Consider the following 24,480-nt stretch of genomic DNA (forward strand, 5'->3'; position numbering starts at 1 on the left):
TGGATTATTTCATTCTTCCTATTTGAATTCTAGTATAGTGCCTGGCACATGGGTCATAACTTTGTAACATACTAGGTAATGTGTTTTTCCCTTATTCACATAGTGGTATTTCTTAAGAAAATTTGATCTTCTGGCTTTATTCTTTTCTATGGAAAATTTGAAAAGATTTCTTCTTCATCACTCTTCAGTTGAAATATTTCCACCCTCAAAACATAATTCTTTTTTTTTTTGGCAAGGCAGGTGGGGTTAAGTGGCTTGCCCAAGGCCACACAGTTAGGTAATTAGGTAATTGTCTGAGGCTGGATTTGAACTCCAGGGCTGGTGCTCTATCCACTGTGGCACCTAGCCACCCCTTGAAACATAATTCTTAATGAAGTTCAAATTAGATTGATAGATAACACTGTCACTGGAGACTGAGATACAGTGGAACAGTCTTGCTTGGAGTGGGAGTCAGAAAATCTGTTCTGCCTGTAATTTCTATATCTCTTTGCCAGTCACAGTCTCTTTGGGTCTCAATTTGCTCATCTGTAAAATGAAGTGGTTGAATTAAAAGGTCTCTAAGCTCCCTTCTGATCCTAAAACTTGTGATCCTAGGAACTTTACCAAAACCACCTAACTTTTCTGTGAGAAAACAGAGTCTTCTCTTTCTTTCTGTTGCCTAGAAGAGAGCAGTGATATGACAAGGAAGAGGAGGATAAGACTTTTGCTATCTTTGACAAAACACAGAACAAGCAGAACAATGCGCAGTCCTCTGAAGGTTAACAAACTTGTCAAGAACCAGTTATGGTCCAGAAGAAAATGAGGGATAGCCTCAGTCACACCAAACCAGGCCCCATATGGGTAAACTGATATAACAGAATTTCACTATCAAGAAAGTGCTATTTACACTCTGAGCAGATAAATTTTCATGGTCCACATCACTCCTTGGGCTCCCAACACCTGCACAAATCAGAATCCTCCAAAAGTACTGCTGAAGGGAATCGCTGGTAAATAAGCAGAAAACCTAGGACAGCAAATTACAGAGCAGCTTGTTTTTGAAAATGGAGATGAAAATGAGGAACCTAATTAAAAAGACAGATAAAGGAGACATTGTTTAGCAGTTTCCAAGGGAGCAAAGAGTCTGTTCTCTCAAGCACTCTAAATGACTGGAATGCTGTTTATACTGTCTGCCAAGAAGCAATTTAAAATTATCCAAATTTCCAATTGTTTTAAACACAACATATAAACCATTTTCTGTGTGTGTTTGTGTGTCTCTATCTGTCTGTCTCTTTCTCATTCTCTGTCTTCTGACCATCTCTGACATGTTGATTTTACTTCCTTTACTCATACCCCACATGTATGAACCAAATACAAACCAGCTATTAAAAATGAAAAACATGTTTATTTAAAAAACAAGAATGGTTATAATGCAATTGGAAAAATAGAACCACAAGATTATCAGGCCTGCCAATAAAATGAACAAATGATTATAAAATATTATCACCAGGAGCCAGACCTATTTTCCTGTGGAATAGGGCAGCCAATAAAGGGATCATATTTTATATTTAGATTACACTTTTCACCAGAGAATGCAATTTAATCCTTGCAGTCTTCTATCTGATTAATTTCAAAAAATAAAAGGTTTCCACATCTTACTATCAGTGTGTGTGGAGTGTAGCAAGAATTGAGACTCAGATTAGTGTCCAATAGCATTTATGGACCCTCAGAACATAGATTTTGATATTCTACCAGTTGAGACTGGAGGCAAATGACTTGAATTTTCTGCTCTCAGGTACTAATTTGAAGGTTCTCATCTTTGGGCCCTTCCCACTCTCCCTTTCTGAAGGGAGGGATAGAACCACAAAGAAAGGCAAAATCAATCCTTGTCCTTAACTTAATGGCAAAGACAACATGATAATAACTAGGTAGCTAGGGAGCATATGAAAGTAATTTTGGAAAGGTATTAGTAGGTGATAGGCCTGAAAAAGAACTCCTGAATAAGGTAAGAGTTCAAAAAAGATAGGAAAACTAAGAGCAAACATGGGAAAAAGAGTAAAGGTTTGGCAAGGTGACTTTAAGTGTCATGTTAAAGGAACAACAAATGGGTCAGGAGAGGTAGATCATAGAAGGGAGGAAAACATAAGAAAATTGAAACATCATGAAGACAAATGCAAAACTAAGGGGGGCAGTAGGAAGTCATTGAGGTTCATTGAGCAGGAAAATGACAAGGTCAAACATATTTCAGAAAAATCTCTTTGGCATCTGATTGGAAGATGAAACATGGGCTGAAGGACAGATGAAATGAAGGATCATATCTCAAAGTTGCTTTTATTTCCAAATTACTTCACCTTAAGATCTCCCCTATGAGACTACAACCTATCAAAGAAGTTGTCTCATGGTGAATTGTGTGAATCCTACCTAGTAATTCTGGGAGAGAACTTCCCGCTTTGGATTATAAATCCTAAGAATGATGATTAAGATCAAGAGCAATTAAAACTAGGGAGCACTCATAGCAATTTAACTAAAATTTTTTGTGCCTTGGGCAAGGGGCAGGAAACATACTCAGGTAGGAAATGGGAGCTCAGGTCAATTTTCTAAGATGAATTCAGTTGTGAAGGAAACCTAGTACATTGTACCCCATGTAGAGAGAATGGAGTTAGTATGCCCCATCATGATTTCCAGACTGTCCTCTTCCCACTCCCTAATTCCCCACTATCACTCAACAATTTCTCTTCCTTTGAAGTTCAATTTATTCTCTTTTATCATCCAATCCACATCCTAGTGGATATTATTTACTAATTCCCAGGTCATTCTCTCTTGGTTCTCAAAGGTCATTCTTCTTTTCTAGCCCCACTTTATATTAGATACTCAAGAGTGTTCTCCTCAAAACCCTAATCTTTCAGTTCCTCAATCTACTAAACTCTTATCACTTCCTCCTCCATCCTCCTCAGCCTTTGATCTTGACTTCTTTTACTATCCCACTTCCTTGATCAAGAATACTGAAATTTATTCTATCATAATATCCTAAAATGCAATTTCTCCCTTGTGACTTAGTCCTTCTAACTCTGTCTTCAATTTCAATCAGTAGTTGCTCTGGTCATTACCCTGTTTGAGTTTCACTTTCCTTCTTTCTCATCTCAACTCTGTAACCACTTCAAGTGTACACTATTTCCTACTCTCAAATATTTTGTACTATGTAGCTATATTTATAAATATTGTCATTCCCAATGGGACACAAACTCTTTGAGGGTAGAAACTTTCATGTTTTTCTACCCCTGGCACCTAGCCCATAATTGGCACCAAATAAATGTTTTTTTGGTTGTCTGATTGGTTGAAGAATTGGATAGGATAGAACTGGGAAGCTCACAAGGTGAAAGCTTAAGTAGGAAGGAGGGGTGAGGCAGGAAGTCTGATCTCTGAATGTTTCCTATTTTAACTAATTATTCTGGACACTGTTGAAAAATTGCAAGTGTGTCTAAATAAATCCTCTAAATTTTTACATCATGGGGCCAAGCCTCATTACCCCATCCAAGTTATGGTTTTTATAAAAATTTCATATATTTTATAAATTTACAATTGTACAAATTTGTCTTTTCTTGCAGGTCATTTTCTTATTTAATCCTTACAACTTGATGAGTTGTGAAAGTATTGCTAGTTTTATTTGACAGATGAAAAAGTTGAGCTGAGTCTCAGAAAAGTGAAATGGCCTGTGTTAGGTCACACAATGAGTAAATATTAGAACTGGAATTTGAATTCAGGTTTTCTGCCTTCAACTATTCTTTTCTATGTTCTTTCCATTCATGCCTCAGAAGTAAAGTTTTTAGGTTTCCTGAAATACTTTCAGAGTCTCTAGAAATAGGAAAAATGTGGAACTCTGTTTCCTTGAGAGGAGGTTGCAACTCCTCATGCCATAATTTGTCCCAAATACTACTGAGATGCTCTTTCAGCTGATTGAGACCATTTCTTGGCATCATTTCCTGATTGAGGTAGTGTGGTATAGCAGATAGTGATCGTGAGTCTCAACTCTGACATAAAATTTCCTTGTGAACGCAGGCAAGTCATTTAACTTTTTAATTTTTTCATGAGAAAAAAAGAGAGTCAGAGAGAAAGAAGATCTGATCTACCTTAGGAGAGGGAGTTTCATCATCAAGAAACAAAGGAACTGGGGGCGGCTAGGTGGTGCAGTGGATAGAGTACCAGCCTTGGAGTCAGGAGTATCTGAGTTCAAATCCCACCTCAGATACTTAATAATTACCTAACCACCTAACCCCATTGCCTTGAAAAAATCTAAAAAAAAAAAAAAAGAAACAAAGGAACCTATTATGTGCCAGTCATTTTATTAAAAACAAGGGAGTAAAAACAGTTCCTGCTCTCAAGAAGTATGTAGTCTAATGGGGAAAATAATATGCAAGCAACTGTGTAAATGCAAATAAATAGTATGAATTGTAAATTAACACAAAGGAAAGGCACTAGCATTAAGGAAATCAAGAAAGATTTCTTGCAGAAGGTGTAATTGTCTTGCATGCAGAACAGTGAGGAGATCAATGCCCCCAGATCAAAAAGAACATGGAGATAAGACTGTTAAGGTCACATTTATTTTTAATCTTAGAAGTAACAGAGGCTCACTGGAATTTATTGAATAGGAGGGCTGATGTGATCAGATCTTCCCTTTAAGAAGACTAATTTCATAATTGAGTAGAGGATGAACTCATTCTGTAGAAATAAAATCATTAGTCTCATATCCTTATTCTATTAATCCTCCTTCCAACTTTCTGCCAAATAACTTGTCTTACCAATAACATTCATCACTTCCTAGAATATCATTTGATCGATGTCGCTTTCCTCTCAAATTGATAGCAACCAGAACAGTAAATTGGACTAAATTTGTCTTTTAACATCTGTTCCCATTCCTCAGATGTGTGCTGTTGCTCTCCCTCAATGAGCCAATGTCCATCTATCCCTGTCTAAAGTTGTCTTAGATAGTTTTACTTTTTCATAGAATTGTGCCCAAGAATTTCCTTCCTTGATCACCACTCTTCAATGGTACAGATTCATTTTGGTCAAGTTCTGCTTGTCATTTTCAACCTGCTTCACTTTCAGGATGAACTTGTGGTAGGTTATGTGTGATCTTCAGAAGAGATTCCTGATCCCCAAAGCTGGCTGACTTTCTGGGAAAGAAAAAGGGAAAAGTCTATTAACCTAGATGACTATACTCATTGCCCTGTCAAGTCCTTACCAAAATTGTATTTCTCTGACTCCCAGGAACTAAGTCAAAGGGCATATGGATGTTCCGAGTTACTGAAACATAGCTCACTGTGTTCAAATTAGAATTCAGCCTTTTGCAGAGAAAGCTAATGGACAGCTTATGTAATATATAAAACTAATAGTCTTGGCTCATTTTCCTTTTCTTTTCTGAAATCTCAAGTAGTCACATCAGAGAAAACCAGTAAGTACTTCCATTTTCTGGTACCCTGGGAGGATATCATACTTCTCTGTGGATGCTTTAGGGTTTAAGAATGAAATATTCCTTGAAAAAATAAAAGTGCTTCAAGGGGAAAGGAAGAAGAAAAGACATCTGAAAAAGTGAAGGCATTTTGATTTGTGTTAGGTAGGCTGGTAGCAGAATGTGACCCAGAATAGGAGCACCTGAAGCTTACTAATAATTCACCACTTGGAAGTACTGATTGTTGGACATCAGCTAGAGTCAGGACTCTACTAATTTCTGCCATTCAGAAATTGAGGAGAGAAGGGGTAGTTTTAATACTTTATGAGCATATAGAGACTCAAGTAATGATAGATAAAACAAATTGACAGAGAAAGATAAAATGGAATAAAATGGTGAATTTTCATAATTTTTGAACTGCCAAGAAGAAAATTTAAAAAGTCATAAATTTTTGACCTGGTACAAAAAAGTTGGAGATAGAGTCAGGGGCTAGTTTGGTAATGGTTACATGATAGTGATACAAAGGATGGTCCAATTAAAGACACAATCTATAAAAAGTTTTCCCTTCTATTCAAGTTTTGGACATATAAAATACTGAAGACTGAATAATTGAAAAAAGGCAGTAGAAATATCAGAGAACCAACAAGAAGAGGTCATGTCAGAATAACTCCATTTCCCTTTTTAGTAGGGAAAGACTTATAGATCAGGGAGGACAATACCTTTTACCTAGATTTCAACAAAAATATTTAACAAATTCACTCATGCTTTCCTTGTGGCAAAAATACAGAAAGGTAGGTTAGGCAATAGGATAGATAGGTTCAGAACTGGCTGAATGATTGGACTCAAAAAGTAATCATTAATGTTCATGAAATCATAGAATTAGAAATTGAAGATGCCTCAGGGAGTCCTCTAATTCAATCCACTGGAGAGGTGAAGCGACATAGGTTACAAGTAGCAAAGCTGAGATTTAATTTCAAGTTCTCTTACAGCAAACCCAGCATTTTTCCCATTGTACCATTTTCCCTTCACCTAGCTGTATTCCTCTGAACTTCTTTATCATGCTCCTTCACCAAGTATTTTCCCTTTCCTCCCCTTTTCTGCTTCCTTTATGTGTTGTCTTCTCCCATTAGAATGTAATCTCTTTTGAGCAACAACTGGCTTGTCTTTTTGTATTTACATTCTTATCTAGCATAGGGCATGAATGAAACAATTGAATGAATATTTGGATGAACAACTGTCTGAATATTTGCAGTATCTCAGTAGCATGCAACACTATTAGGTACTGTTGACATGATTCAAGTCAACAAATATTTATTAAGCTCCTACTCTGTGCCAGACCCTATGCAGGATAAAAAGAAAGAAAAATCAGTTCCTACTTTCAAGGTGTTCACAATGTAATCAACAAAATAATAATTTATTAAATGCCTACAAGAAGCCAGAGATAGGTAAAACATGGTTCCTTCCCTACTAGAGGTTACAGTCAAGTAAATGGATTCAAGCATGAAAATATAGGGCTTCTGATTTTAAGTAAAAGCAAGGGAGTCAACATGGTATTGTAAAATAAGAGTTCTAGCATTAATTGAGTTTGAGGATCTGTATTCAAATTCTACCTCTGAAATTTACGAAGCAGGTAGTGAAATGGAAGGGGTCTGGATATGGAGTCAGTAAGACCTGAATTCAAATTCTACCACTGATATTAAACTGTGTAATCCTGGGTAAATTGCCAAAGTTCAGTTTACCTCAGCTTCTTTAACTGTAAAATATATTTAATAATGGCACTTAGCTTATAAAGTTGTTATGAGGATCAAAGGAAACAACATTTTAAAATGCTTTTGCAAACCTTAAAATACTGCTTAGCTAGTATTGTTATTATTATTATCACTACCACTTCTCAGTGTATGATCTTGGGAAAGTCACCTAATTTCCTTAGGACTCAATTTCCTCATATATAAAATGAAGAAGTGTAGACTGTATTGCCTGTAAAGTTCCTTTCAATTCAAATATGTGAACCCATATTCTTACTTCCCTACTCCATTAATTATTTAGAACTGAGGTCCTAAATATTGATTTCTCATGTCAAATTCTTTAGAGAGAAAGCTATCTATAGTATTCTGGAAGAATCTGTTTGGGCCATCAAGAGAAATCCAAGTTTTTCAAATCATGTTGAATTATTGTGATATGATCATTAATTTGAGAAAAAAAAGCAAACCTGAGATTTAGCCCAAAAGATATGCTTTAAAATAACATAATTAAAGAGGAAGGAAGGAAGTACAGCTAGAACAAGAAACTCCTTTATTGCAAAAGGAAATAGTCTTCAGTTTGTTTAGCAAAAGATTTACAAAGATGTTCTGTGGCCTAGTCTTGCTGTTCCCTTTTGACATCTCTAACTGGGGAAGTGTTTGTCATATTTAATATCCTGGACATTTTTCATACCTGCTTCCTTCAAAGAGACTTGTGGTTTCAGGTGATAGAATTGTTCATCTAGACCTAGAATAACAACAATAACAATAGCTAACATGATACAGAGTTTATTATGTGCCAGGAAATATGCTTAGAACATTACAATTATTATATTTTCCTTTTAGGTTTTTGCAAGGCAAATGGGGTTAAGTGCCTTGCCCAAGGCCACATAGCTAGGTAATTATTAAGAGTCTGAGACTGGATTTGAACTGAGGTACTCCTGACACCAGGGCTGGTGCTTTATTCACTGCACCACCTAGTTGCCCTAGAACATTACAATTATTATCTCATTTAATCTTTAAAAAACAATACTGTGGGGAAACTGAGGAAAATAAAGTCTTTCCCAGAGTCATATAACTAGTAAATTTGAACTTAGATCTTCCTAACTCCTGTCACTTAGTAAAGTGGTATGTTGGTAAATGTTTGACAATAGGCTCAGCAAAGAAAAAAAAAACAACTCACATGACATAATTTTGGATTTAATCTGCATTATTATTATTTTCTCTATTACTTTCTTAAGTCTAGACCATCAACAAAACAATAAAATAAGCCCAGATTTGGTGAGTTTGCTCATTCCCAAAGTGTAAATGCTCATACTGATGATTTAACATTTGGTTCTCACAAGTCAGTAAGACTGACTAGCAAATCCTGAATTAAAGGTCCTATAGTCCAATAACTTCCAAATGAGGAACCTGAGGTTCAAAAATGTTAAGTTCCTTGCTCAAAACTATGGAGATAGTAAAGGGAAAAGTTCTGATTCAGAAGCTCCATCTTTTCCACAAAACATGCTAACCAAGACCTATTGTACCCATACCCAAGTCTGACTCAGTCTGCCTTTCCTCTAACAAGGAAAATGTTTTTAACATTTAATAGGAGCGCTTCTACTGAAGAGACTTATTGTTTCAAGTCATAGGATCATTAAGCTAGACCTAGAAAATAACAATGATAGAAATGACAATGAAGATGATACTTAATAATGACAGTCCAGTAAAAAAAGAATATTTTAACATTTTATTATCCCCCAGTTAAATTTAAAGACAATTTTTAACATTCATTTAAAAATTTTGAGTTCCCAAATTTTTCTCTCACTTTCTCATTTTCCGAGACAGTAAAAATTTGATATAGGTATACATGTCAATCATGCAAAACATATTACCATATTGGTCATGTTGTAAAGGAAGATACCCAAAGGGGAAAAAAAAAGAAAAAAATTACAGAAAGTGAAAAATAGCATGACTCCATATGGGAGTTTTCCTGGCAAAAATCCTATAGTAGATTGCCATTTTCTTCTCTGGTTCATTTTTACATATAAGGAAACTGAGGCAGTCAAATGACTTATCCAGGGTCAAACAGCTACTAAGTGTCTGAAGTCATATATGTAGTCAGGAAGATGAGTCTTCTTACTTTCAGGTCAGTCCCTATATCTGCTGCACCACCTAACTGCCCATATCTGGATAACAGACAGGACAAAACTGTTCCAGGAATTATGGGAATAGAAATAAGGAGATGCCTATAAATAGGAGAATTCCTGTAGTTCAGGAATAGGATGTCCTGGATTGAGGAAAGCATTGCAAAATTCTGAAAGATTGTCTTAGTAAGCATATTTTTACTCATATCACAATTCCCCTGAGGTACCACTGGGCTGGTCACCATAGAATTATGAGTTTCAGAGCTGAATGACACCTTAGAAATCAACTTATTCCACTTTTCATTTTACAAATGTGACTATAAGGTTGAAATTTAACTTGTTTCCTTTATTTTCCTTCTATTACTTTTTTCTTGGGCTAGGCACAATCTTTGTTTAACTCACCTTTCTCATCTATAAAATGGGACTAATAATAAATAATGCCTTAGAGTTGTTGAGAGGATAAATGGAAGTTTCTTTTTTATGTGCTAATGTAGTTCTATTAATTTTGTTATAAATTTTCCAGTTTCAGAATTGAGGTATGGCTTATAATGAATTTTCCAGATGACAGAACCCTTCCTCTTCTCAATGCCAGAACATCATTTTTTTTCCATTTTACTGATTTTAAATTTAAAAAAAATCACTTTGGCTTTTTAAACAAAGTACAACAAATGTCAATTAATTTCTTCTAGATGTCCTTGGTCATGATAATAAACAGCAATTATAGTACAGTGTCACAATATAGCCATGACCTTATTTATTTTTCCTCTTACATTTATTTCATTTTTAACTTATGGAATAAAATAAGCATTTCCACAATATAATTTAATAAAAAAAGATGATTGCATATGAAACTGCAGGGCTATTATATGTAACTTACTATTTCTTTTGGGCTGCTAGGTGGCACAATGGATGGTGCACTGGCCTTGGATTCAGGAGGACAGAAGTTTGAAACTGGCCTCAGACACTTGACACTTACTAGATATGTGACCTTGGAAAGTCACATTAGTCCTCACATCCAGGGTCATCTCCAGTTGTCCTGACTGATATCTGGCCACTGCACCCAGATGGCTCCAGAGGAGTAAGTGAGGTTGATTACTTAGCTTAGCATCCCCTTCATTCAAATCCAATTTGTGGATTTGTCATGGCATCAACTCCCTGAAGTCATGGTCTTCTTTGAAAATGAAGGACAAGACTTCCGGCCAAAATGGCGGAGAGAAGACAGGCACAGTTCTAAAATCTCCTGATCTTTCCCCATATGTGATATGAAAAAAAAAAAATCGCTTAACAGAAATCCTATCAACAAAACCCAGAAAAAAAAGTCAGGAGAAAGAACATCTACCTCAGGATTTCTCTTCCACAATTGTGGATGAGTCCAGGTGCAGAGGGTGGACACTGACAGGGAGCATGGAACCAGGGAGAGCCTGGGAGCCTGGATCAGCCGGGATTAGCCTGATCAGCAGTGGGGCTAGAGCCTGGTTGAATGCAGGGGCTTGGGTCAACTAGGGGGCAGAGGCATTGGTGTTGACACTGACACTCAGGAGCTTGCTGGCAGGGCTAGAAGGAGAGTTCTTGTGCCCCAGAGCTGCAGACACCATCCCTGGGCTCATCTGGTCCAGAGGAATTCAGAGTCCACACCTCCATTTGAGCTGAAGTCTCTTCTCAGAAAAATACAGTTACAGATTACCTTTGTCTCAGGCGCAGGTGTGTGAGCAGCAGAACCACCTCAGCTGACAATAGGGAGGGTGATCACCTCACCCCAGGGTATTGCCCACTATTGATCAAAGACAAAAGGATTTAATAGCTTCAATCACTCCCTCCAGGCCAAGGGAGAGGGCCTTCAATCAAGGTCAGAGCTACTCTACAGAAAGCAACTAACACCCTCTATTGGCCAACTGGAGGTATTACACTCAATGAGTAAAGCCTCTAGGGATCCCAACACCAAACTTCTGTGAACCAGCCAGTCCCCAACACAAGGTCTTAGTAAAATGAAGAAAGGCCAGTGTAAAAGGAGGGTTCATAGAAAAATTCTTGGAAGGAAAATACCCTAACTCAGAGAGACCTAGAACCTCTGAGGAGAATATGATCTGGTCTCCAGCACAGAAAGACTTCCTTGAAGAAAGAAGGAAGGAGCTTAAAAATCAACTGGAAAATTTGGGAAAAGAAACCCAAGAGAAGATTAACATTTTGCAACAAGAAAACAAATCACTGGAAAATACAATTGGACAAATACAAAATGAGAATAATTCTCTCAAATCCTCAATTGGGCAAATGCAAAAAGAAAATAATTCTCTCAAAGCCTCAATTTGTCAAATGGAAAGCTTTTTCAAATATAGAATTGACCAATTGGAAAAGGAGTTGCAAAAAGTAAATGAAGAAAACTCTTCTCTAAAAAAATGAATGGAGTCTGTGGAAACTAATGACTTCATGAGACAGAAAGAGTCTGTTAAACAAAACCAAAAAATGCAAAAAATAGGAGAAAATGTAAAATACCTCATCAGCAAAACCACTGACCTCGAGAATAGATTGAGGAGGGACAACCTGAGAATTACTGGTCTTCCCGAAAGCACTGAAGAGAAAAAAAGCCTAGACTTAATATTACAGGATTTATTTACAGACTTAATATTACAGGATGGAAAACTGCCCTGATATCATGGAACCAGAGAGCAAAATAGTTATTGAAAGAATACATCACTATCCTCTGAAAAGAGATCCTAAAACGAAAACACCAAGGAATGTTGTAACCAAATTCCAGAATTATCAGATAAAAGAAAATTCTGCAAGCAGCCAGAAAGAAACAATTTAGATACCAAGGAACCACAGTAAGGATTACACAGGACCTGAATGCATCAACATTAAGGCATCAAAGGGCCTGGAACTAGATATTCCAAAGAGCAAGGGAGCTTGGAATGCAGCCAAGAATCCACTACCCAGCTAAGCCAAGCCTTCTCTTCCAGGGAAAAAAGATGGACATTTAATGAAATAAAAGACTTCCAACATTTCCTGATGAAAAACCCAGAGCTAAATAGAAAATTTGGACAACAAAGAGGAGGTTCTAGAGACACATGAAAAGGTAAAAAAGGGGGGGAGGGTAAAGGGAAAAAAAACTGCTATCCAATAAGATGAAACTGGCTATATCCCAGAACAAGAAAAAGAGTCTTATAACTCTTAAGAATTGTAACTCTATCAGAGAGAGTATACTTAGTCAGAAGTGATGGATACTCAGGATTTTCTATGACTCAGATAGAATGATTTAAAAACACTTCCTCTTTTAAAGGGGGGACAGGAAGGAGATGTGAGAAGGGAGGGGATTGAATGTGGTAAATTTAATTACATTAAGAGGTACAAAAGACCTATAGGAGATAAGAAACACCTGAATCTTCCTCTCATCAGACTTGGCTTAAAGTTAACTTATACACACACTCAAATAACTTAAAAAACATCTTACCTTTCAAGTATTAAAAGGGGAAAATGGGACAGAAGGATGAGGACAGGGAAGGGGAGAAAAGGGGGAACAGAAGGTAAAAAGGGAAAGGGGAAAGGGGAGGGGTGGATATAGGAGGACAAACAAAATGAAGGGGTTGGTATTCAGAAAAAAATACTGGGGAATACAGATAAAGGGGAAAAGGGGGGAAATACAAAAAGAGGGAAGATAGCATGGAGGCAATAAAGAGTTAGTAGTTATAACTTTGAATGTGAATGGGATGAACTCTCCCTTAAAACATGAGTGAATAGCAGAGTGGATTAAAAATCAGGGCCCTACAATATGCTGCTTACAAGAAATTCATTTGAAGAAGAGAGATAGATATAGAGTAAAGGTAAAAGGTTGGAGCAAAATATACTTTGCTTCAGCTGAAGTGAAAAAAAAGCAGGGGAAGCAATTCTTACCTCAGACAAAACAGCTGCAAAAATGGATATTATTAAAAGAGATAAGGAAGGAACTATATCCTTCTAAAAGGTACCATAGACAATAAAGTGATTTCAATACTGAATATGTATGCACCCAATGACATAGCATCCAAATGCTTAGAGGAGAAGCTGAAAGAACTACAGGAAGCCATAGATAACAAAATTCTACTAGTGGGAGACCTCAACCTCCTGCTCTCAGGTTTAGATAAATTGAATCATAAAATAAACAAGAAAGAAACTAAGGAGGTAAATAGATTATTAGAAAACCTAGATATGATAGATTTATGGAGGAAATTGAATGGGGATAGAAAGGAATATACCTTTTTTCTCTGCAGTACATGGTACTCATACAAAAATTGACCATGTACTAGGACATAAAAATCTAATAATAAATTGCAAAAAGGTAAACATAGTGAATACATCTTTCTCAGATCACAATGCAAAAAAAAAATCATATGGAATATTGGGCCAGGGAGATACAGACCCCAAACTAATTAGAAACTGAATAACCTCATTTTAAAGAATGAGTATATCAAACAATAAATTATAGAAAGAATTAATTATTTTATCCTAGATAATGACAAAAAATGAAACAACATACCCCAAACTATGAAATTCACTCAAAGAGGCTGTCAGGGGATATGTTATATCTTTAAATGCTTACATGAATAAATTAGAGAACTAGATATGGAACTAAAAAATTAGAAAAAGAAAAAATTAATATCCCCCAATTAAATACCAAATTAAAAATTCTAAAAATTAAAGGAGAAATTTATAAAATTGAGAGCAAAAAAAACTATTGAATTAATAAATAAAACCAAAAGTTGGTTTTATGAGAAAAACAATAAAATTGATAAACCTCTGGTCAATTTGATTTAAAAAAAGAAGAAAAATAAATTGCTAGTATCATAAATGAAAAAGGTAAACTCATCACCAATGCAGAGGAAATTAAAGTAATAATTCAGAATTATTTTCCCCAACTCTATGCCACTAAATTTGACAATCTAAGTGAAATGGATGAATATTTACAAAAAATATAAGTTGCCCAGGTTAAATGAAGAGATTAAATGCCTAAATAACCTATTCCAGAAAAAGAAATTCAACAAGCCATCACTGAATGCCCTAAAAAAAATCTCCATTGCCTGATGGATTCACAAGTGAATTCTACCAAACATTTAAGGAACAACTGGTTCTAATTCTATATAAACTCTTTGGAAAAACAGGGGAAGAAGGAACTCTGCCTAACTCTTTCTATGACACCAATATGGTGCTGATACCTAAACCAGGAAGAGTTAAACCAGAGAAGGAAAATTATAGACTTATCTCTCTGATTAATATAGACACAAAAATCTTACATAAAATCATAGCAAAATGATTACAACAAGTTATCAGTAGGATAATACATTTTGACCAAGTAGGATTTATCCCAGGAATGCAGGGTTGGTTCAATATTAGGAAAACTGTGAGTATAATTAATTATATTAGAAATAATATGATTATATCAATTGATGCCACCAGAAATTATATGATTATATCAATAGATACTGAAAAATCTTTTGACAAGATACAGCAACCATTCCTACTAAAAACACTAGAGAGTGTAGGAATAAACAGACTATTCCTTAGAACAATAAGCAATATCTATCTGAAACCATCAACAAGCATTATATTCAATGAGGAGAGGCAAGAGGCATTTCCAATAAGATCAGGGGTGAAGCAAGGATGCCCATTATCAGTACTACTATTCAGTATCATATTAGAAATGTTGGTTTCAGCAATTAGAGAAAAAAAGAAATTGAAGGAATTAGAATTGAGAAAGAAGAGATAAAACTCTCACTCTTTGCAGATGACATGATGGTATACCTAGAGAATCCCAAACTGCTGGAAACAATTGGCAATTTTAGCAAAGTAGCAGGATATAAAATAAACCCTCATAAATCCTCAACTTTTCAATATATGACTAGCAAGATACAGCAAGAAGAGCTAGAAAGAGAAATCCCAATCTCAGTAACTTCAGACAATATAAAATACCTGGGAGTATACCTATCAAGGCAAATTCAGCAACTTTTTGAAAACAATTACAAAAGACTTCTCACACAAATAAAATCAGATTTAAATAACTGGGCAAACATCAACTGCTCATGGATTGGTTGAGCTAATATAATAAAAATGACAATTCTACCAAAACTGAACTACCTGTTTAGTGTCCTACTAATCAAAATTCCAAAAAATTACTTTAATGAGTTAGAAAAAGTTGAAAGAAAATTCATATGGAGAAATGAAAAGTCAAGAATTTCCAGGGATTCAATGAAAAAAAGTGCAAAAGAAGATGGCTTAGCCCTACCATATCTAAACTTATATTATAAAGCATCAGTCATCAAAACTGATTCATATTGGCTAAGAAATAGAGTGGTGGACCAGTGGAATAGACTAGGTGCAATAGCAGAAATGATTATAATAATCTGCTGTTTGATAGACCCAAAGAGTCCAGCTATTGGGATAAAAATTCTCTCTTTGATAAAAACTACTGAGAAAATTGGAAATTACTATAGAAGAAACTTAGATTAAACCAACACCTCACACCCTATACCAAGATAAAATCCAAATAGATACAGGATTTAGACATAAAAAACAATATTATAAGCCAACTAGAAGATCAAGGACTAGTTTACCTGTAAGATGTATGTAAAGGGAAGCAGTTTATGACTAAGGAAGAAAAGGAGAACATCACTAACAACAAACTAGTTAATTACATTGAATTATAAAGCTTGTGCACAGACAAATCCACTGTAACCAAGAGCAAAAGAAATGTAAATTGGAAAACAATATTTACAACTAATGTGTCTGACAAAGGACTCATTTCTAAAATATACAGAGAACTGTGTCATATTTTTAAAACAAGCCATTCCCCAATTGATAAATGGTCAAAGGATATACCAAGGCAATTTACAGATGAGATCAAAGCAATCCATAGTCATATGAAAAAATGCTCCAAATCATTACTTATTAGAGAAATGCAAATTAAAGCTTCTCTGAGGTACCACCTCACACCTCTCAGACTGGCCAATATGACCAGAAAGGATAATGATCATTGTTGGAAGGGTTATGGGAAATCTGGGACAATATTACATTGTTGGTGGAGCTGTGAACTCATCCAACTTTTCTGGAGAGAAATTTGGAATGCCCAAAGGACAACAAAAAAATGTGCATACCCTTTGATCCAATCCACTACTGGGTCTATACCCTGAAGAGATGATGACAAAGGGTTAAAAACATCACTTGTTCAAAAATATTCATAGCAGCCCTGTTTGTGGTGGCAAAGAATTGGAAATCAAGTAAATGTCCTTCAATTGGGGAATAGCTTAGCAAACTGTGGTATATATATGTCATAGAACACTACTGTTCTATTAGAAACCAGGAGGGATGGGAATTCAGGGAAGCCTGGAGGGATTTGCATGAACTGATGTTGAATGAGATGAGCAGAACCAGAAAAACACTGTACACCCTAACAGCAACATGGGGGCGATGATCAACCTTGATGGACTCACTCATTCCATTAGTATAACAATCAGGGACAATTTTGGGCTCTCTGCAATGGAGAATACCATCTGTATCCAGAGAAAGAACTGTGGAGTTTGAACAAAGACCAAGGATTATTCCCTTTATTTTAGAAAAAAAAACTGATATCTTATTGTCTGATCTTGCTTTCTCTTATGCTTTTGTTTATGTTTTTTCCCTTAAGGATATGATTTCTCTCTCATCACTTTCAATTTGGATCAATGTATAGTATGGAAACAATGTACAGATTGGCAAATTGCCTTCTGTGGGGGGGTGGGGGGAGGGAAGTAAGATGGGGGGAAATCGTTAAACTCAAAATAAATGAAATCTTTAAAAAAAGAAAATGAAGGACAAACTATGATTATTATTATATTATTATTATTGTTTCTTTTAAATAAATAATAAGCTTATCAAATAATTTCAATTTTTTTCTTTTTTTTCTTCCTTTCCCCCTTGACCCTAGAGATTTATAACATTATTCACAAATAGGTATATACTTAGGAGAAAAGTTTATTGTGTGTCAATGAACAAGTTTTTCAGTTAGGTGACTTCTTTTGAAATTTTTCTTGGCAGAGATTAAAATAGTTTGGCATTTCCTTTTCCAGTTCATCTTACAGATAAGGAAACTGAAGCAAAAAGTGTTAAGTGACTTTCCCAGGGTAACATAGCTAATAAGTGCCTGAGGTCAGCTTAGAACACTCTGCCACTTACCTGTCCCAGAGAGAAATTTGGGCTGGATAAATAGATCTGAGAATCTTTTTTTTTAAAATATACTTCTATTTATCAGTTCTTTCTCTGTATGCAGATAATGTCTTCATAAGTACTTTTTGGTTAATTTGGGTATTTAAAATAGTAAAAATGACTTACTCAGTCAAAGTAGTTCTTAAAATATGTACAATATTCTCTTGCTTCTGCTCATTCTTCTCTTCACCATGTAAATCTTTCCAGACCTTTCTAAGATTGCTGAGCTCACATTTCTTATAGCACAAAAACATTCCATCACAACCATATACTACTTCAGCCAGTCCCCAAACGACAGTCATTCCTGCAATTTCTAGTTCTTTGCTGCCATCTTTGAAAATAAATCTAGTAATGGTATTGCTGGGCATAATTCCAGATTGCACTCTAAAATGGTTGGATCAGTTCACAATTCTACCAATAATGAATTAGTGTCCCAATTTTTCCACATCCTCTCCAACATTTGTTGCTTTCCCCTTCAATCATATTAGCCAATTTGGTAGATGTAAAATAATAAAATTTGTTTAATTTGCATTTCTCTAGTCATTAATGATTTGGAGCATTTTTTTCATATGACTTTATTTATTGTTTTGATTTTATGAAGTTCCTAGAGCTCTCTGTAAATTCTAAAATGTTATATAAATCCTATTATTGTTGTTTTTCTGCCCCCTTCACCTTCTTTCTCTTTCTTTGTTAACAAAATCGAAAAGAAAAACTATTGGAGTTTTGGGCATAAATAGGCAGTAATCACTGCCAGTTACCCCCAGGATGGGCACCTACAAGTAGGAAAGAAAAAATGGAGGTGTCTTTTATTGCAGTTTCAGAACTGAGGCAGAAATGCAAGGTATGGGGACAAGGTGGGGGAAGGAAGTGGTAGAGGATCTGGAATTAGGAAGTTTGAGTTCAAATTTTCCCTCAGACACTTATTGGTTGTGTGATAGTTACAAGGCTTTTAAGCTCAATTTTCTTATCTGCAAATTGGTGATAATAATAGTACTTCAGAGGGTTATTTTGGAAATCCAATGAGACAATATGAGCTCTGTAAGCATCAAAGCACTGTATAAATGTATGGCAAAGCAATACAATCTTGGCATGTTTTTCCTAGGGAGCCTTCCCTGTATATCTCTGTGATCTTTCTTATCTGTGTCCTTGCAGAAGTTTCATTTGCTTATTTGTTCCAAGAGCTGCTTGTGGACTTGGGTAAAAAGAATGTAAAAAGATTTTGGTTGATGACGGGCAATGAGGTCATTGACATCAGCACCATTTGTATGCCTCCTGGAATCTCCTCTCTTCTCTTCTGGGAACTTGGTAGAGGGTTTCAGTAATCTGACATTCTTCCCCTCCTACTCCTTCCCTCTCTGGTGTATACTTCCACCCTCTGAATTTTCCCGATCACTGCTCTCAGTGACACGATGTTAGTAGTGGGTGGCAGGAAGAAATGATGAGGAGGGGAGACCTAATTATGCCAGAGGCAGTGGCTTCTTGTCAGACTGCTTCAGTCTAGGAGGAAGAAAGAACCAGCTAAAGGATGATTCAGAGTTGAGAGGCAAAGTGCAGCTATGACAGATGAAAGGATTGATTCCCAGAATCTGACTGAGGCTCAGGGTGGACCCTCACAGTAACAAATCACTCAAACATCATTTATTGAGTACTTATTGACTCCAGAAATTAGAAGCTATCCCCAAACTACACAGCAAGGTTCTTGAACACATAAATTTTCTGATGGAGTTATGGAAAACCTGATTAACAAAGCCCATTAGAGCAATTGGAGGAAACCATACAGGGAAAAAAATAAACAAGATCCTCAAATCATAGATATAGAACTAGATCTTAAAGATCATGGAGTTTGACCTCTTGGGTTTATTAAGACACAGAAGTTCAGAAAATTTAGATGATTTGCTCAGATGATTTTCATAAAGAGTTACAATTCAAACCTAGGTCTTCCTGATTTCAAGGTTACTACCTAACCAACATACTTACTGCATGTCAGATATGGACAGTTAGCTGGCACAGTGGATAGTGTTGTGTCTGAAATCAGAAAGATTCTTCTTCCTGAGTTCATATCTGGCCTCAGAAACTTACCAGCTGTCTGACTCTGGACAAGTCATTTCACCCTGCTTGCCTTAGTTTTTTCATTATTATATGGGGACATGAAGAGCTGGACATGACAACAGCAACTCATGTGTTAAATTTCCTGCTAAGAATTCTAATTATATTCTAATGTGTAGAGAGGCAGATGGTGATAACTGACTGTACACTGATGAACATGTAAAAATCAGATATCAAATATTTTGTCTCACAACTTTGACATTTTTGAAAATCTGGGGATTCCCCAGTATGGTCTGAAGCAGATTAAAATTTAATGGGGAGGAGGGCAGTGGATAGAGCACTGGTCCTGGAGTCAAGAGGACCTGAGTTCAAATCCAGTCTCAGACACTTAATTACCTGGCTGTGTGGCCTTGGGCAAGTCACTTAACCCCACTGCCTTGCCAAAAAAAAATTTAACTGGAAAATATTTAGCAAAATAAATAAACTACAACAGGGTGCAAATAATGTCAATAAATGGTTTTCTAAGTCAATATGTAGCCCACAGGTACTCTTATTTTTGGTTTAGTGGACCCATTTCTATTTTAGCTTAATACCACTGATATACCTTACAAAAGATTTGTTAGATAGCTTCAGGAGAAAAAGAATAATTTTATTTTAGAAGAAAGCAGGAAGAAAGTATTTCAAAGAATAACAGCCCAGTAAACTGCCAAGTATCAAGGGAATTTTCCAAGGTAATGCACCATTGCCATATATTCCGTCCCTTATGTGAACTGATGAGGGAAAGAGACTGACTCTTGCCACCCTAAAAGAAACTTGCCTCAAAAGCAAGAGCAAGTAGGCCCTAATATTAAAGTAGTTGATCCTTTTAGATATTAACAACCAAAAAATTCAGAGTATAACTGCCAAAAGTAAATAGACTTTATAAATAACCCAGAGGGTATTTCAAGGCAAAAAAAAAAAATCTAATTATTTAAAGGAATGAAGCAAGGTTACCCATGAAGGAGGCACTATGGTATAGTGAAAAAGGCATTGGATCTAGATTCAAAGGACCTGGGTTCAAATTCTGCCTCTTTTATTTAGTATCTCTCAGATTTGGCAAGTCAGGAGCTGCCTGGCAGCTGCTCCCAGAATGATCAGCCCACAGAAGGTAAGGGGATGGGGGAGACTGTCAAGGTTTCTCCTCTTTCCCTGGGAAAGGATCTGGTACTTTGTCCATAGTCAGACCTTGGTCACAGTCTGGGACCCCATACTACCATAGTGGAGCAGGGACCCTTCTTACAACTCCAGGGCAGAGGGGAATGGCACAGGCCAGGAGAGCAGTCAGAATCTCTCATAAGATCTTGAAGGAAGAGGTCCTTGCAGGGGGTGGGTGTCCCAATAACAACTCAAAAGTTCAGGAAGCACCCCAAAACCAGGGTACAATCTGGGGAAATGAGTAAACAGAAAAAAAAAGAATCTGACCATAGACCTTGTAGAATCAAGACACACACTCAGAAGATAACAAAGTCCAAGCTTCTGTATCCAAAGCCTCCAAGAAAAATAGGAGTTGGGTTCAGGCTATGGCAGAGTTCAAAAATGATTTTGAAAATCAAGTAAGGGGGGGTAGAGGAAAAACCTGAAAACCAAACCAGCAGCTTAGTCAAAGAGATACAAAAAAAAATGCTGAAAAAAATGTTAAAAACCAGTTTAGTCAAATGGAAAAAACAGTTCAAAAAGTTAATGAGGAGAAGAATACCTTAAAAAAAGCAGAATTGAACTGATGGAAAAGGAGATAAGAAAGCTCTCTGAGGAAAACAAATCCTTTAAGTGTAGAATGAAGCTAAAGGAAGCTGATAACTTTGCAAGGAATCAAGGAAACAATAAAACAATATCAAATGAATGAAAAATAAGAAGAAAACATGAAATATCTCATTGAAAAGCAACTGATGTACAGAACAGATGGAGAGACATTATTATTTGTGCTACCTGAAAGTCATTATCAGAAAAAGAGCCTTGACTTCATTTTTAAATAATTTCTACAGAAAAATTGCCCTGATATCCTAGAAGTAGAGGGTAAAATAGAAATTGAGAGAATCCACTAATCTCCTCCTCAAAGAGATCCAAAAAAATAACCCCCAGGAATATTACAGTCAAATTCCAGAACTCCCAAGTCAAAGAGAAAATATTACAAACAGCCAGAATGAAACAATTCAAATATCGTGGAGCTACAGTCAGAATTACACAGGACTTAGAAGCATCCACATTAAAGGCTTATAGTACTTGGAATATAATATTCTGGAAGGCAAAAGAGCTTGAAATGCAACTGAGAATCAACTACCCAGCAAAACTGAACATCCTCTTCCAGGGGAAAAGATGGACATTCAATGAAATTGGGAAGTTTCAAATGTTCCAGTTGAAACAGAGACGAACAGAAAGTTTGATCTTCAAGTACAGGACTCAGGTGAAAAAGGGAGAGGGTAGACGAGAAGGGTAAATTATGAGGGACTTAATTATGATCAACTGCGTGTATTCCTGCATGGGAAGATGATACTGATAATACTCATATGAACCTTCTCACTTATTAGAGGAGTTAGAAGGAGCATATATAGACAAGGTACAGGAAGGAACTGAATTTGAAGGCATAATATATTGTAAAGATGGAGTCAATAGGTGAAAAGGGAATGTACTGGGAGAAAGGGAAAGGAGAGGTAGAATGAATTAAGATATTTCATTTACAGTTACATTTCATGTAAAAAAAGAAAAGACTTGCAATGGAGTGGAAGGGGGAAAGGTGAGGGGGAAATGAGGGAGCCTTCATTCTCACTAGAAATGGCTCAGAGAGGAAACAACCTGCATACTTAATAGGATATAGAAAACTAGAGGAAAAAAGGAGAGGAAGGGGATGGGAGAAAGGGAACAGGGGACAGGAGAGGGAGATTGTAAGTGATAGAGGAGAAGGTAGATCATGGGAGAAGGTAGTCAGATACAACATATTTTTTTTATTTTTTTGCAAGGTGGTGGAATTGGGAGGTCTGTCTGGGATCATGTAGCTGGTGGTTGCTAGGTTTCTGGGGTGGGGTATAGGCTTGGGGACCTTCTGGCCCCAGGGTCAGTGCTCTGTCTTCTGTGTCACTCAGCTACCCCACAGCATACTTTTGAAGAGGGACAGAGTGAAAGGAGAGAGAAAATATAATAAATGGAATTGGGAAGGAATGGATGGAGGGAATTACAATCAGCAACAGCAACTTGGGAAAATATGGAAGTAATTTCTCTGATGGACTTATGATAAAGAATGCAATCCTCCCCAGAGATGGAGCTAATGGTATTGGAAAACAGACTGAAGCACATTTTTTTATTTCTTGTGAGGTTTTTTTTTATTTTCATGGGGGTAGGGGGGGATTGTGTTTACTCTTACAAGAAGATTATTTTAGTAATGTGCAAATAAATAAAAATGTAAATTAAAAAATAAATAAATAAAAGATTGGGCAAGTTGGTTAACTTTAAGCATCAATTGCCTTGTCTATAAAATGAAGGGATTGGACTACTTGGTTCCTAAAGTAGCTTCCAACTATAAATCTAATATACTAGAAAGATAAATTTGGACTTAGGAACAATGAAATCAATAAATAATTTGTGACTTTAAAAAGGAAAAAGATATAACAAGTTACACAGAACATTTCAGAAAACTGTTGATTCAGTTTAAATCAAATCACATCCTTGCAAAGGCTAAATGTCAATATGGAGTTTGGAGACAAAGAATGCTTCTCTCTCCTTTGAAAACAAAAATCTTTGAAAAATTAGCATGCTTGTAAATGGACAGCAGAACCATAATGATAATCTATGTGTCTCCTAATTATTTTATTTTCCAGTTAAATTGTGACATACATAAACCTTCATAGAAGGTTTCACAAGTCCTCCCCCAAAACAGCTGATATGAACAGATCACTTCTCCTTCAAGGAGTTCATATCACTAGGGTTAGATTTAGAGATCTACTGATACAACCTTCTCTTTCTATAGTTGAGAAACATGGAGGCTAGAAAGCTTAAGTTGCTATTCAGAAGTCACACAGATAGTTAAGTGCAGAGCCAAGAATGAATCTAAAGTCCCCTGACCCCAAACCATCAGTCTTGCACAAACCCAAGTTACTTGGAAGAAATAAATTCTTTGCATTTAATTTCATAAGGTCTAGTGAGGAAGTGGGAAAAAACCTTTGGTGAATACAAATGAGAAACTATTTTGAAAACCAGAGAGTTCCAGGAAACATAGAACAATATGTCTCAAGAGTCAAGAGAGATCACAGGGTAATTCCACTGAAAGAATTCCACTGAGAAGCCTGGTCTGCCTCTAGTCTCAGTGTGATCCTGGGCCAAACTATTCAAGTTCTAGGAGGGTCTCCAAGCCCAGAGTGTGGAAGGTAAGTGAGAATAATTTACATGACAAGCCTGCTTCATCAAGCAGGAGAGTTCAGCACAGTCACATAGTTGTTAGCCATATTCAGTTCACCAGTTTGGAACCAAAATAGAACTCATTATTGTGAATTGAAGAAGTACACAGCTTTCTATTTTTATGGTATTGAGGTTTATTATTCTGATGACAGCAGACCCAGCTGTCACTTGTCCGTAAGCCAAGTATCTATTGAGCATCCAAAGTTGCTCTAAACAAATAAATTGGACATAAATAGTAATAAGAGAGTTTGCCATTACATTTAAGATAGAAATTCCTAATGGAAGGGACTACCATCTACTCTGGAATCTGGAATTATAGGATCCCTGCCTCTTCTGAGCATGAAATAGAGTTAAACAATCTTCTGCCTGGATATAGTTATGAGGAATCCTGCTTAGAACTAAAAGTCTTCCTGAAAATACCTCTCTGCTTAGATTAAAAATTAATTGAAAGCGAAACAATCTAATTCTAAAGAAAAAGTCAAAGAACAAATAATAGAAACAATAAATTTCAATA

General features: G+C 36.2%; 1 protein-coding gene across 15 annotated transcripts in view; it reads right to left on the reverse strand.

The window, feature by feature from the left end:
- Positions 1 to 4,309: 4,309 nt before the first annotated feature.
- SUSD1 (sushi domain containing 1) overlaps positions 4,310 to 24,480 on the reverse strand; it is a 396,750-nt gene continuing 376,579 nt past the window's right edge. For 12 of the 15 annotated variants that reach the window (XR_012472619.1, XM_074207538.1, XM_074207542.1 and 9 more), the window contains 2 exons: positions 7,856 to 7,909; positions 4,310 to 5,147 (listed from right to left, as the gene is read on the reverse strand). Coding sequence is in view for 13 of the 15 variants with exons in the window: in XM_074207538.1 (XP_074063639.1) it covers positions 7,900 to 7,909 (10 nt within the window). In the remaining 2 variants the exon portion in view is untranslated. The remainder of the gene's footprint in view (positions 5,148 to 7,855; positions 7,910 to 24,480) is intronic. The other 3 variants (XM_074207541.1, XM_074207539.1, XM_074207537.1) reach the window with 1 other exon arrangement.

This window comes from Macrotis lagotis, chromosome X, assembly GCF_037893015.1.
Source record: "Macrotis lagotis isolate mMagLag1 chromosome X, bilby.v1.9.chrom.fasta, whole genome shotgun sequence".
Taxonomy (NCBI): domain Eukaryota; kingdom Metazoa; phylum Chordata; class Mammalia; order Peramelemorphia; family Peramelidae; genus Macrotis; species Macrotis lagotis.